Source organism: Globicephala melas, chromosome 8, assembly GCF_963455315.2.
Source record: "Globicephala melas chromosome 8, mGloMel1.2, whole genome shotgun sequence".
NCBI lineage: Eukaryota > Metazoa > Chordata > Mammalia > Artiodactyla > Delphinidae > Globicephala > Globicephala melas.
The window spans coordinates 3,823,634-3,836,807 of record NC_083321.1 but is presented as its reverse complement, the minus strand read 5'-3'; the positions used below and the strand labels follow the sequence as shown (position 1 = coordinate 3,836,807).

The following is a 13,174-nucleotide window of genomic DNA, read 5'->3' as shown; positions in this document are numbered from 1 at the left end:
GCGCGGCGCCTCCGGGATGGCTTTTGGGCTCTGCCCCTCGCCGCTCCCCGGCGCTCGGCGCCCGCGCCCCCTCCCCCTGCGCCCGCCCCCCCCCCTTCCCGCTCCCATTCTCTGCCCGGCTTTGATCTCTGCTTAACAACAGTAACGTCACACGGACTACAGGGGAGTTTTGTTGGAAGTTGCAAAGTCCTAGAGCCTCCAGAGGGCTGTCGGCGCAGTAGCAGCTAGCAGCAGCGTCCGCGCGCTCCGGCGAGGGGCAGCAGGAGCTAGAGCCGAGCGCGGACCCAGCCCCGGACCCACCGCCGCCCCAGGCCGCCTAGCAGAGCCCCTGCCATGGCACACCAGCTCCTGTGCTGCGAGATGGAGACCATCCGCCGGGCGTACCCCGATGCCAACCTCCTCAACGACCGGGTGCTGCGGGCCATGCTCAAGGCGGAGGAGACCTGCGCGCCCTCGGTGTCCTACTTCAAGTGTGTGCAGAAGGAGATCCTGCCGTCCATGCGGAAGATCGTAGCCACCTGGATGCTGGAGGTGCGGGGCTCCGGGCGGCTCTCTTAGCACTTTCCTGCGACTTGTTGCGCAAACCCACTTTTCTTTGCCACTCATCGCCCTCCCTTCCCTCCCACCCCAACTTTTGAAGTTTGCCAGAGTGTTGATAGGAATCGTAGTTCCGAAATATATAGATATTCTGGGTATTTTTTGAACAAGGACGGGGTGGGGGTGGGGTCATCGGATATTCCCTTGGGGGGCAGCGGTCGAGGAGGGGTACCTTGGGGGAAAGCCACGACCGGGGCACCCCAGTATGCTTCAGGGTTGGGGCCCGCAGGCTGGGCGCCCTTTGCGGCCCCCGCCTGGACCGCCACTGCTCAGTCCCCGCCTGCGCCAGAGCCCCGCTGCGCCTCTTCTCCCGGCCGCGCGGCCGCTGAGCCGCCAGCTCCAGGGGGAGGGGGCATAGATTTGATTTTTAAATTAATATCCATGGACACGTATGCAAGGGACGCTCGTGCCAGTATTATGCGCCATCTTTGTTCTTTTATTGCAAAGCAAAAGTGTTTATTAATAATTGGGGGCAGGGTGGGGGTGGGGAGCGGCCGGCGAGGCGCTTGGGGCCGCCGCGAGGGGCCGTGCGGCCACCGGGAGCCGGCGGGAGGGGCGAGGGGCCAGAGCTCGGGCAGCTGTGAGGGGACCCCGCTCGGGAGAGGGGGCCCCTTTGTTCAAGCAGTGAGTCCCGGGGCGCCCCGCACGGCCAGCTTGGGCCGGAGAGCACGCCGGGCTGCAAGGTCGCGTGGCCCCCGAGACGCTGGGGATTGACCCTCATCTGCGGGGGTCTCAGCTTGGGGGACCAGTCCGGAGCGAGCCGGGGTCCAGGGGCACGTTTTCAGGCCTTCAGTGGGCTCCTGAGTGCACCGCAAGTATTTTAAAATAATTTTTAAAAGTGCGGCGTGGTGCCCTTGCGAGAGGGAAACAGCGCCCGCGCCCAGGGGGAAGGGGGGCCCCCGAGTTTGAATTCCTGGGGCTCTCCCTTGAGCCTGCAACGAGCTCCCGACCCCCGGCCTGGGTAAAGGACCGCCTGAGGGTCATTTTCAGGGGGTTTTTATATACCCAGTTAATTTTTTAATATTTTTAAATATTTTTTGAAAAGATGACGTCTGGGGAAATGCGGCGCGGCGGCCTGGGACGCCACCTTTGTGTCTCGCAGGCGCTGCGAGCGCGGCGCCCATCCCCGCGGCCCGCCCCACGGCCCTGCACCCCATTTGGTGCCGACCCCAGGCCTGGAGGATCCCGAAGCACCCACGCGGGCCGGGGTCCGCCGCCCGCGCGCGGCACACGCCGGCCAGCCGTGCCAGCTCCCGCCCCCACTGTGCCAGCCTTGCCGGGACTTTCCCTTTCAGTTTCGGGTGGGTGGGTTTGGGGGACTCTCGGGGAAGGGGGCGCGGCGGCGGCAGCTCCTGCCGCCCCCTGCCCTGACCCTCCTCGCGCTCGGGGCCCCGCAGCCCTGGCGCGAGCCGGGTGGGGGGCGCGAGGTCTCCGCAGAGGGGGCCGGGCGCTCCCGGTGGCGGCGGTCACGGCCCCCGGTGCCCCGGCAGGTCTGCGAGGAGCAGAAGTGCGAGGAGGAGGTCTTCCCGCTGGCCATGAACTACCTGGACCGCTTCCTGTCGCTGGAGCCCGTGAAAAAGAGCCGCCTGCAGCTGCTGGGGGCCACCTGCATGTTCGTCGCCTCGAAGATGAAGGAGACCATCCCCCTGACGGCCGAGAAGCTGTGCATCTATACTGACAACTCCATCCGGCCCGACGAGCTGCTGGTAACCCTGGGACCCCCACCGCCCCGGATGCCCCGTTAGCCGTGGGACCCCGGGGGTGGGGGAGGTGCGGAGAGCCAGGGGCCCCCGCGGGCCGCTGAGAGACCCTCTGCCCCCAGGGAGGGCGGCCACACCGGTGGGGCCCCTCTCGAGGAGCTGACGGGTCCCCCGCCGCCCCACCTCACTCACACTTTCTCTCCCTCCGACTCCCACCGCCTCGGCGCCCCTAGCGCCGCGAAAAGTGGGCGGCGTGCGCCCTCTAGCGGCGGCGGCGGCGAGGGGCCCGCGCGAACGACCAGACCTCGCGTTCCAGGTGTCGCGGGCTTCTGGTCTCCACCCGCGGAGGGTGGGCTTAATCGAGAACGGGAGCCTTTGCGAGCGGCACCTTCTCTGTTTGGATGTGGGGTTGCGCGTTGTCCCCCCAACTTCCCGGACCCTCCAACACGCCCCATTCCTTCTCCTCGCCCCCTGTCGCATTGGGGTCCGCGCCTGCGCCTCTCTTTACGCACGTGTCCCTCCATTTCCGCAGCAAATGGAGCTGGTTTTGGTGAACAAACTCAAGTGGAACTTGGCTGCCACGACCCCGCACGACTTCATTGAACACTTCCTCTCCAAAATGCCGGTGGTCGAAGAGAGCAAACAGGTCATCCGCAAACACGCGCAGACCTTCGTTGCCCTCTGTGCCACAGGTAGGGTGCCGGCCGGGCCTCTGGGTGCCCCTGGAGGAGCTTCTTGCCCTCTGCCTCGGTTTCCCTGTCCAAGGACATGGTCCCCAGGCTCCTCCGCTCTCGGAAGCTTTCCTCTTTCCCTGTTCCGGGGAACAGAGGGCTGGGCTTCTTGTTGGGGCTCCAGGGAGGGGGTGTGGGCTCCTGGGCCCGGGCCGCTGAGGCTGGGCGGCAGCCTGCCTGTGTCCAGCTGATGTGGCTTCTGCTCCGCACGCCAGGCGGGGGTCACTACATGCTGAACGGGGTTGACTTTGGCAGTCTAGCCTGCCTCCTCCCCCCACCCCAGTCCTTCCCGTGTCCTCAAGGAGCCTGAGCTGCGGGGGCCCCCTCCTGGCCTCTCCCGGGCTGGGCCACCTGCCAGGGGCGCCTACAGGGGTGGGGAGCGCCGGCCGGCAGTGCCTGGACCACGTGCTCTGGGCGGCCAGCAGCGGCCCTCGTGCGGGGGCGGCCAACAGAGGCGCTTGGCCGCCTGAGGCCCCGCCAGGGGCGCCTCAGGGCGGCTCAGCTCACTGCCCTGGGAGTGGCTTCCTAGCGGCCTGGGCTTGGGCTGCTGTGGTTGGCGGCAGCAGCAGGCCCTCCGTCCTTCCCCCGGCACCGCTCTGGACCATCCCTGGGGGCCCCTCCCCGGCACAGCCCTCTCCCCAGCCCCCAGACGGCCAGTCACTCAGAACCCAGTGAGACACACGGTTCTGCCTCCTGCTCGTCCCAGCCCTGCCCCTGAGCCCCTGCGACCTCTTCCTCCTCTCCAATCCCATGAGCTGGCCCAGAACCTCCGGAGACCCTGATTGGAGGACCCTTGCCCCCATCCTGCCCAGCTCTGCCGTGGGCCACCTCTGCTGCTGGCCAGGCCTCAGCTGTCAAATCTGCTTGGGGCTCACTCGGTGCGACCTGAGGGCGACAGGGCACCAAAGGGGGGAGTTGGCATCCTTCACCCCCTCCCCGGAAGGGGTGGAGCCCCCCCAGCCTGCCACCTCGTGTCACCCTCCTGACGTCTGGGTGCTCTGGGGACCGGGAGTTCTGGGTCAGGAGAGCTGGGAAGATTCTGCTGGCCTCCCCACCCTCCTTTGCCCGCTCAAGGCGTGAACCCCTTTCTGAGTCCTTCCAAGCGAGCCGCGGGGTGGGGGCAGACCAGAGGCCCGGATGAATCTGAGGGGTCAGGGCGCCGCCTCGCCAGGCGTTTCTGCCCCGCAGCACCCGGCCTTGGGCGGGGAGGGGGAGGCTCTCACCCGCGTCCCCTCAGCCTCCAGGCCTGCCCAGCAAGCAGGCAGGAGGCATTCTCCGGCTGGGACGCCTCTGAGAAGAGAAGCCTCCAGGGACTTCCCGGCAGCCTTTTATGGAGCTGAAAGTGGTTCAGAGAAACGGCAAAGTCTCCGGCAGATAATGCAGAGAACACTTCCTGCGTGCCCTCCCCCCAGGGTGGCTGGGGCAGCCTGGACCTCCCCCTCTCCCAGGACCCCAGGAGGCGGGGTGTGTAGCCCGCGTGGGGTGCTGGCAGCGCAGAAGCCGGGCGCAGAGGCCGTGAATGAGCTTGGTGCTGGCTGTCCAGCTACTGAGACTGTCCAGCACCCCCGGCCTGGGCACACCTCGGGTGAAGGCGGAGGGATGGTCAGGGGTGACCCAGCTTTTCACATGCGTTAGCCTCGGTGGGCCCCGGTGGGGGACAGGCAGGCCAGGGGAGGGAGGGGAGCGGCACCCCACCACGACCGGGTCCTGGTCCGTTGGAACCTAACTGGCACACAGCAGTGTCCTTAGTCACAAGGGGGCCTCTCGAGATGAGATCGACTTATTACAGCCTAAAAACAAACAGATTTTGTGAAGTGGAGGCTTGAGTGAAAGTCCCGGGAGATGATTTGCTCTCCGTGTAGCAAGGGTCCCTTTTAAAGGTGCAGGGGGCCGGCGGGGGAAGGGTGGCCTCTGCTCTTGCTGGTCCGTGCGCCCTGCAGACCTGGGTTCCCGGGTGTGCATGGGGGCGGGAGGGGGCACGTCCCCCACGCACAGAGTTGGGTTTTGCCCTGCTTTTAACCTGTGTACGGATGTGCGCACGCAGGAGAGCGTTTCTGCGGCCGGTGAGGTACCTCTGAGGTTGGCACGTAACTGAGCTGAATGAATGGGCCTGAGCAGGGTCAGTGGAGCGGTGCAGCTCCGATGCCCACCCCGGCCGTGGCCCGCTGGGCTCTTTGCAGCCGGGCAGTGAATAGGAACAGCTGTTGGAGCTTCCGAGTTGAAACCTGCGGGCTTCTCAATCTAAGCCCATACACCCGCCAAGGCACGCGCACACGTGCGTGCGCGCACACACACACACACACACACACAGCCTGCGTTTAGTTATTCCTTCCCTGTCGGACCGGGGTCTCGAGCTGCGGCCAGTCAGAACCTGCGCTCTGGCCACAGCGATTTCTGTGCAGTCCTGGTTAGCCTCAATGAAAACCTCTCATCCCGGGCTCCTGGCTCCCAGCCCGGGTGGAACTGGTCCCGTTTAAAGGGGAGAGAGGGCGCGCCTTGTGAGGGACTTGCTTTTTCAAGTGGTCGGAGCGCCCAGCAGCAGCTTTGTCGCCCCGTCAGTGTGGCCGCCTGGCTGCCTTTCTTCTTCCCACCCCTCCGCTGGCTCCCGCCCCGCTGAATGAGAGGCCCTGGCTGTTTATTCTCAGGCCAGTGGGAGGGGCAGGGGGGGCCCCCCGCCCCCGGGGGCCGCACACTCCCTTTGTGCCCAGTGCCCTCCCACTCAGCTCACCGTCCAGTTCCTGGGCACAGGATGAGGGGGTAGGGGCTGACCTTCTAGGGCCTGGCTCCACACTGAGAGGCCCCCTGGTTCAGATGCTGAAATCGGTGGCCTCCCCTGCCAGGAGTTTCTCGTTGGGAGCGACAGAAAGGCGGCCCACAGGCGCTGGGTCACCTCTTAGGTGTCCTCACGTCCGTGACGAGTGTGCTGCCAGGAGGGAAACCAGAAGTTCCCATGTCAGTGAGCTGCCAGGAGGTGACCCTGGAGCCCACCTGCCCCGAGGTGCAGGGTTTCCCAGCAGTTTGCGGAGAGCTGCCAGGAGGTGACCCTGGAGCCCACCTGCCCAGAGGTGCAGGGTTTCCCAGCAGTTTGCTGAGAGCTGCTGAGGACGGGCAGATGAAGTAACGCTGTAGCCCTGCCGTGTCCCTGGAGGCAGATGAAGTGGGGATAAGCATCTGAGGGCAGTGGGGGCTTCCCTGAGCCCATCTTCCCATGTGCAAGACGGCCACTCCCCCTGGGACCAGGCAGCGCAGGTACTTGGGGTTAGTGTTGTAGGGGACGCGTCTGCGTCCTTGCGGGTTTTCCCCGCCTTTCTTTTCGTCGGGCTTTTATGATTAAGTGATACATTCACAGGCTCACGTGCTAAGAGAAGGGAGTGAGCGATGACCCCTCTGCAGAGGCCACTGTGCCTCCTCCCCCCCCCCACCCCCCCGTTGTCTCTTCCAGCAGCTGTTCTCTTGCTTAGCATTTCTGCTGTTTGCGGCGGAGGGCGGGGAAGGGGATGGGGAGGTTTTTTGTTTTTTTACCATTATTTATTTGGTTGCACTGGGTCTTAGTTGCAGTACTTGGGCTCCTTAGTTGTGGCATGCAAACTCTTAGTTGCAGCATGCCTGTGGGATCTAGTTCCCTGACCAGGGATCCAACCCGGAGCCGCCTGCACTGGGAGCGCGGAGGCTTAACCACTGCGCCACCGGGCAAGTCCCTCTGCTGTTGTTAAATGAGCATCACAAGCTCGTGGTCAGAGAGTCCGGCCCGGCTTCTGCCCCTGCTGGCGCCCACTTCCTGACCACCCCCTCAAGACCAGCCATCTGCGGGACAGGGCTTCAGGGGGGTCCAGGTCACAGGGGTCCTGCTGCGTCCCCACTCACAACCCCTTTGCCTCCCTCGCTCTCCGCAGATGTGAAGTTCATTTCCAACCCGCCCTCCATGGTGGCTGCCGGGAGCGTGGTGGCCGCGGTGCAAGGCCTGCACCTGGGAAGCGCCAACAGCTTCCTGTCCTATCACCGCCTGACGCGGTTCCTCTCCAAAGTGATCAGGTGTGACCCGGTAAGTGACCGCTGCGGTGCTGGCTGGGGGGCCTGTCCGGCACCGGGTACTAGAAGCATCCAGGGCCTGGGAGGCCCAAGCTGCAGTCATCCGGTGGGAAGTGGCAGAGGCTGGGGCCACGTGGGGGACAGGCAGCCACCTGCGTCCAGAGGCACAGGACCTGGCCGTGGCCCTGGCACACGCTGCCTGGGGGCCACTGCACCCCGTCTCCTGGGGGGCTCCTGGGGGAGGAGAAACACCTCCCAGAACCTGCGATGGGCGGGAGGGTCCTCCCAGGCTTCTGGTGGCCCCAGGGGCGCCCAGGAGCCTTAACCCCTCCTGGGGTCGTGGCGGGGGGCCGTCAGGAAGAGGGGCCACACGGCAGGCCGGGTCAATGATCCGTGCCCTAATGGTGTGTGGGGTGAGGCCCCATCGAGCTTTGTCTGGGCGACAGCGTGGACTCCCAACAAATGGCCGCTTTACAAGGGCCCCTGTGAGGTCTCCCGTCCACAATGGGCCTGGTACAGACAACTTGTTTTTCTGACCCCCTTTGAGAGGCTGCTGCTTTGGAAGCCGGAGTCCATTGTATCTTTTTACTTAAAAATGCCACTGTCTTATTCCCCATTCTTTTCTTTTCTTTGCTCAAAGAATTAAAATAACAATTACAAGGGTTTGGGGCTTCACCAAATTAGACCAGCGAGGTTGGTGGCGGGGGTCACTGCCAGGCCCCGCTAGTGTCCCGAGTAGGAGCCAGTGACCACCTTGACCCCGATCCCCGGTCCGGCTCCGGCCGCTTCTGGCGGTCCACCCTCGAGCGCCCGGGAGGCTCGGGGAGGAAAGCTGGTGTGAGATGGATGCCAGCGGTGCTTGGCCACCAGCCTGCGTGACCCCCAGAGGAGGATGCCTTCTTGTTTGTAGGCGCGGGCAGCTCGGTGGCCCCCTGGGAGGGGGAGGCATCCTCGCCTGGCTGCCAGGGCCAGCGCCGTTCCCCAGTTAGAAATGCCACAAACAGCGCTGTCTACAGACAGTGGTAGGAAATCGCTGTGTGATCCCTTATCTGAATAGAGATTATTTTAATTAGATCTGAAGCAAAATGCCCTACGGCTGAGGAATGGTGGGAGGAATCAGTTGAGGCTGAAATTCGTCAGTCTGGTGACCGGGTGACAAATGTCGCTGAGCTCAGACGCAGCAAATTCTGGGCTGTGGAGCCCCGGGGCGTGGCCGAGTTTGCCCGTCCCTAGAGCTGGCCCCCGTGGTCACAGTCTGCTCTTCACGGGGTGAGGCTGCAGTGCCAAGCAGGCTGCTGGGAGGAGGAAGCGTGGGCCGTGGAGCTGGAGGATGCACCGGGACCTGCAGAGGGGAGGCCCCTCCTGTACGCCTCTGCTCTCCGCTCCACAGCGCGGCCCCCCAGGTTACAGGGGCCAGGGAGCCACCTCTGGGGGGCTGCCTTCAGTGGGTGGGTGGAGGCTCTCGGGCCTCAGTAGGCCGTGGTGGGTGTTTGGATCAGAGCCTGAGGAGGCCGTCAGGAGCCTTGGGCCTCAGTTTCCTCCTCTGTAAAATGGGGCCTTTGGCACCTGCCCTGCCTCCTCCTTTGCCGTGACGAATACTGAAAGGGTGGGTAGGAAAGCCCCCCGGCCCCATAAGCCCTGTCCCCTTGGGAGATCTCCAGGGATTCATTCAGAAGCCCTCCTGGCCTGGCTTCACTTCTTTGGGGCGGGGTACACCGTTTCCAGCCCCATCTAGGAGGAAGTTAGCAGCGCCTTCTCCGTGCTGAACCTCGTTCTTGTGGGAAAGGCATGGGTCTGTTTCCCAGGCTGCCCTGGAGCCTTTCCCTGGCTCTAGAACAGAAGCCCCGTGTGGCATCCCAGGAGTTGGGGCAGCCTCTCTGTTCAGATCCGGGAGCCGCGACTGCCCGGCTGTGGGCGGCACCTTCGAGCTGCTGGGAGATGTGCCCGTGGTGGGACCAGGAGAGGCCCCCGGCCTCCGGGGTTCCTCCTCTCCATTGAACACGCGGGGTGGTCGCTGCCGGGAGCTGTGCGCGGCCAGAGCGTCTCCCAGGACGCAGGCCCGAACGGGAGAGGACAGGGGATAAAGGCCCCGGGGCCACCCAGCATTCATCCTCGGTCAAGCACGGCCTAACGCTTTTGACGGCCATTCATCACGGAATGCTGGGTTCACTGCGAGGGCTGACACGGCAGAGGTTAAGTCCGAAAAGTGGGCCTCAGAGGGCCTCCCCATCCTGGATCAGATGGCGCTGAATTCGCGGAGGGCAGCAGTGGGGCTGGTGGGGACCTGGGCCCAGAGATGAGAGCCCCGGCCAGGAGTTCCAGCGAGCGGCCGGGCAGGCAGGGGATTCGGGGCAGGTGGGCAGGAGCGTCTGTGTCCACCAGAGCCCTTGGGTCCCGAGTGGGCTCACCGTGGCCTGGTTGACGTGGGCTTTTCAGGCCGGGAGGGCAGCTGGTGGGCAAACAGGGTCCCCACTGTCGATCCTGGGGCCTGGGCGGCGGCTTCCTGGGTTTGGGGGAGGCGGCGTTTTCGGTGAGCATTGGGAAGGGGCCCCTCGCCGCGGGCCGCCTCCTGAGGACCTGTCTTGTGCAGGACTGCCTCCGCGCCTGCCAGGAGCAGATCGAGGCCCTCCTGGAGTCCAGCCTGCGCCAGGCCCAGCAGCAGAACTTGGACCCCAAGGCCGCGGAGGAGGGGGAGGAGGAGGACGAGGCGGACCTGGCCTGCACGCCCACCGACGTGCGCGATGTGGACATTTGAGGGCGCCGCGGCGGGAGCGGGGCCGGCTGGGCTCGGCGGACGGAGCCGCTCAGGCCCGGTCGCCGTCGGAAGGCAGCCCGCCCCTCAGTGTCTTGGTGTTTTCCTTTGCTCTTTCTCCCTTCTGTCTCTGAGTTAAGCAAAAGAAAAGAAACGTCCCCGAAAACCTATCTTGAAGAAAAAAAAAAAAAAAAGGAGAGGAAAAAATAGAATTTGCATAACCCTGAGCTGGAGGGGGAGGAGGGTTGTGCGACAAAAATATAGGATTGTATACCCCGTAATCAACTAGTTTTTATATTCATGTGTTTGTGTCTCTGTGTTATAAGGATAGGCGTTAACACAAGAAGCGAGTCTGCAGGGGAGGATTAGATTTGATTCTTTATGTGTTTCAAACAAACAAACAAAAAGCATAAAAACGTTTGAAAAAAAAATAGGAAGAAGTCCACAACCCGTTTTTAAAGTAGAAGAGGGTTTTAGATAGAACTCTACCCGTGTGCTTTTCCCAAGGGCAGAGCTTTAAGGCGGTTCTAGGCATCCTGTATCTCGCTTATGCATGTAGTCACTTTATAAGTCATTTGTTTATTTTATTTCGTAGGTAGGCGTGTAACCTTCACCTTGTCGATGGCTGATGTAACCTCTCGGCTAGGGTAGCGTAGAGTTCGGCATTTTCAAGGCCTGATCCTCTTTCTGCCTGTGGACCAACCACCTGAGGGGTTTGCGGGCGCCAGCCTGCGCCTCGGTGACGGAAGGCCACCTCCGACTCCTAGCGTCCGCTACTAGAAAGAGAGACCGCAATAGTGACCTAATATATTCTATTTTTATAATCTTCATATTTTTGTAGTTACCTGTTTATGAGGTGCTGGTTTTTCACCCAACAGATCTGCAGCCTGCTCACATCCAGGTGAAATCGTTTTTTGGTTTTTGTTTTTTGTTCCTTCTCAATATTCCAAAACCATTCCATTTCAAAGCACTTTCAGTCTCTAGGTGACATCTCTGTGTATGTTGTGTGTGGAGGGGGCGGGGAACGGTTTCTTAATGGAATGGTTTGGGAATATTCCAGTACTTGGGTGCAGACAGGACGGCGAGGCAGGTGCTTGTTGATATGGTGTTAGCGAAAGGGAGATGATGTTTTGGAGGGCTGGGTTCCGGTCAAGGAGAAGAAAACGTGCATTCATTCTCACACTGCCAGGATGATGTGTTCCTTTCCTTTTCTGTAGAGAAGTTGAAGTTTAGGAATCCTTCCGTGCCAACTGGTGTTTGAAAGTAGGGGCCTTAAAGGTTTACCTAGAGAACCAGCAGTCTCAGAGTTCTCTTTAGATGTTTTGCCACGGAAGGTTTTTAAACACTAAAATATATAATTTATAGTTAAGGCTAAAAAGAATATTTATTGCAGAGGATGTTCGTAAGGCCAGTATGATTTATAAAGTAATGCAGTCTCCCCTGATTTACACACACACACACACACACACACACACACACACACACTTTTCTGCCTTAGATGTTGCAGGTGTAGGACAGTTTGTTCAAGTTAGGTCCTTTTATAAGAGAGGGAAAAAAATCCCGAGGAAAAAACACAAAGACGTGGATTTGGCTAATTTGGCCCGATTGGCTTTTCGCAGAGGGATCCAACTGGACAGGTGTCAGAGTGATAAGCACAATTAGGATGCTGGAAACAAGTTCAGTTCCGAGTTCAGTTCCAATACGATCTCATCCCCGAACCCTCCTTTCAAAAAAGAAATTTAGCGACCGCTAGATAATTTGCACATCTTGGCTATGTTCGTTTTTGTAATTATTCTGTAGGGAGTGTTGAAGGGAGCGAGGAGGTGAGGGAGGAAGTGTGTGGAGGGGAGGTGGGCGGGGACCACGCGAGGGACAGGCTGCGGCTCCATTTTTCTTTATTCGCTGCTACCGATGACTTCCCAGTACAGTTTGGAAACAGATGCATATCGCTTCTCTTATCTTTCACATTGTTTTGCTGCTATTGGAGAATCAGTTTTTTTTTGTTTTACAATGTCATATACTGCCATGTTCTAGTTTGAATTTTCTCATAGAAAAAATGTATTACGGATGCCTTTTGTTTTTGGTAGCGTCGTTGTTGTTGTTGTTTTTCTTTTTTTTTTTTTTATGTGATCAATTTTGACTTAATGTGATTACTGCTCTATTCCAAAAAGGTTCCTGTTTCACAATTACCTCAAGCTTCACTTAGCCATTTTGCAGACCAGGTGGTCAGGCTCTGTCTGCTGCTTCGGCAGACAGACACGCGGACGAGATCCCAAAAAGGACCTGGTGGGGGATCCCCACCCCGCCGGGCCGCGTTCACGAGGACCCCCCCGGGCGTCTCTGGAGACAGGCCATGTCCGTTTCCTTTGCCCTGCGCCTGTTATGCTGGACTCCCCATCTGACCTGGGATTTACCATCATCGTAGTTTTTACAGCCCGTATCGTTCTTTGCGTATAGCTATGAAAGTTGCATTATTATTATTATTATTATTATTGTAACAAGTATGTCTTCATGTGCCACTGTGGTGCTGTGCTGTAGGACTCGGTCATTTGGCATGAGTGGAATCGCTTCTGGCCTGTGTCACAGTTTGGGGTGCGTTGTATCTGTTACTAGTGTTCTGTTTGTTGTTCTGGTCATTATAGCAAATCCTCCTTTAAAGAGACTTCAGATCTCAATGAAGCCAGCCAACAGTGCTGTGCGCCCGAGAGCCGCCTGACACGCTGCCGAACCAAAAGGATTTGGATTTGCACCGTCCGCGGCGGCCCCAGCGGCCCCAGCGGCCCGTGCGCTTCAAGGCCATTGGCAGGTGCAAACCCGCCCCGCCCCACCCCACCCCTGCAGGAACACTGCTTCCGCTTACCTCAACCATTCTGGCTGCGGCGTCTCTGTCTGAACCAAACGGGGTCCGTGAGGGACGGTCTGTCCGTGGTGGGGGGTGAGATGTGTGTGCTCTAAGGCCAAAGGCCAGTGGCAGGTCCGGGAGCACAGGAGGTCTGTCCCGTGACCAGCAAGTCTGAGGGTCCGGGCGGGCAGGCACTTGGGGGTCTGTGTGTGTTTTTGGTTGCACACCACGGTGTTTCCCAGCACAGACATGTAACCGGCACGTTTCCAGCAGGAAACAAGACAAACGTGAAAAGTCTAGAAATAAAATTGGTAAAACCCCAGTGCAGTGTCCGCTTGTCTGTTTCCTGGGGCGGGCAGGGAGCCAGGGCCATGCGCCCCAAGTTCCTTGGATGGGGGTGGCAGGCGGGTAGGGGGCCCGCCTCGGCCCTGCGGACGCCGGGGCCAGGCCATCCTCTGTCATGGGGGGCTGCCCTGGGCACCGTGGGCTGTTGGGCTGCATCCCCGGCCTCCACCCGCTAGAT

General features: G+C 60.8%; 1 protein-coding gene across 1 annotated transcript; it reads left to right on the top strand.

The window, feature by feature from the left end:
• Positions 1-204: 204 nt before the first annotated feature.
• CCND1 (cyclin D1) lies at positions 205-12,973 on the top strand. Its single transcript, XM_030833240.3, has 5 exons — positions 205-531; positions 2,088-2,303; positions 2,830-2,989; positions 6,922-7,070; positions 9,648-12,973. The coding sequence occupies exons 1-5, from the start codon at positions 334-336 to the stop codon at positions 9,810-9,812; spliced, it is 888 nt and encodes a 295-aa protein (XP_030689100.1). The 5' UTR covers positions 205-333; the 3' UTR covers positions 9,813-12,973.
• Positions 12,974-13,174: the final 201 nt, after the last annotated feature.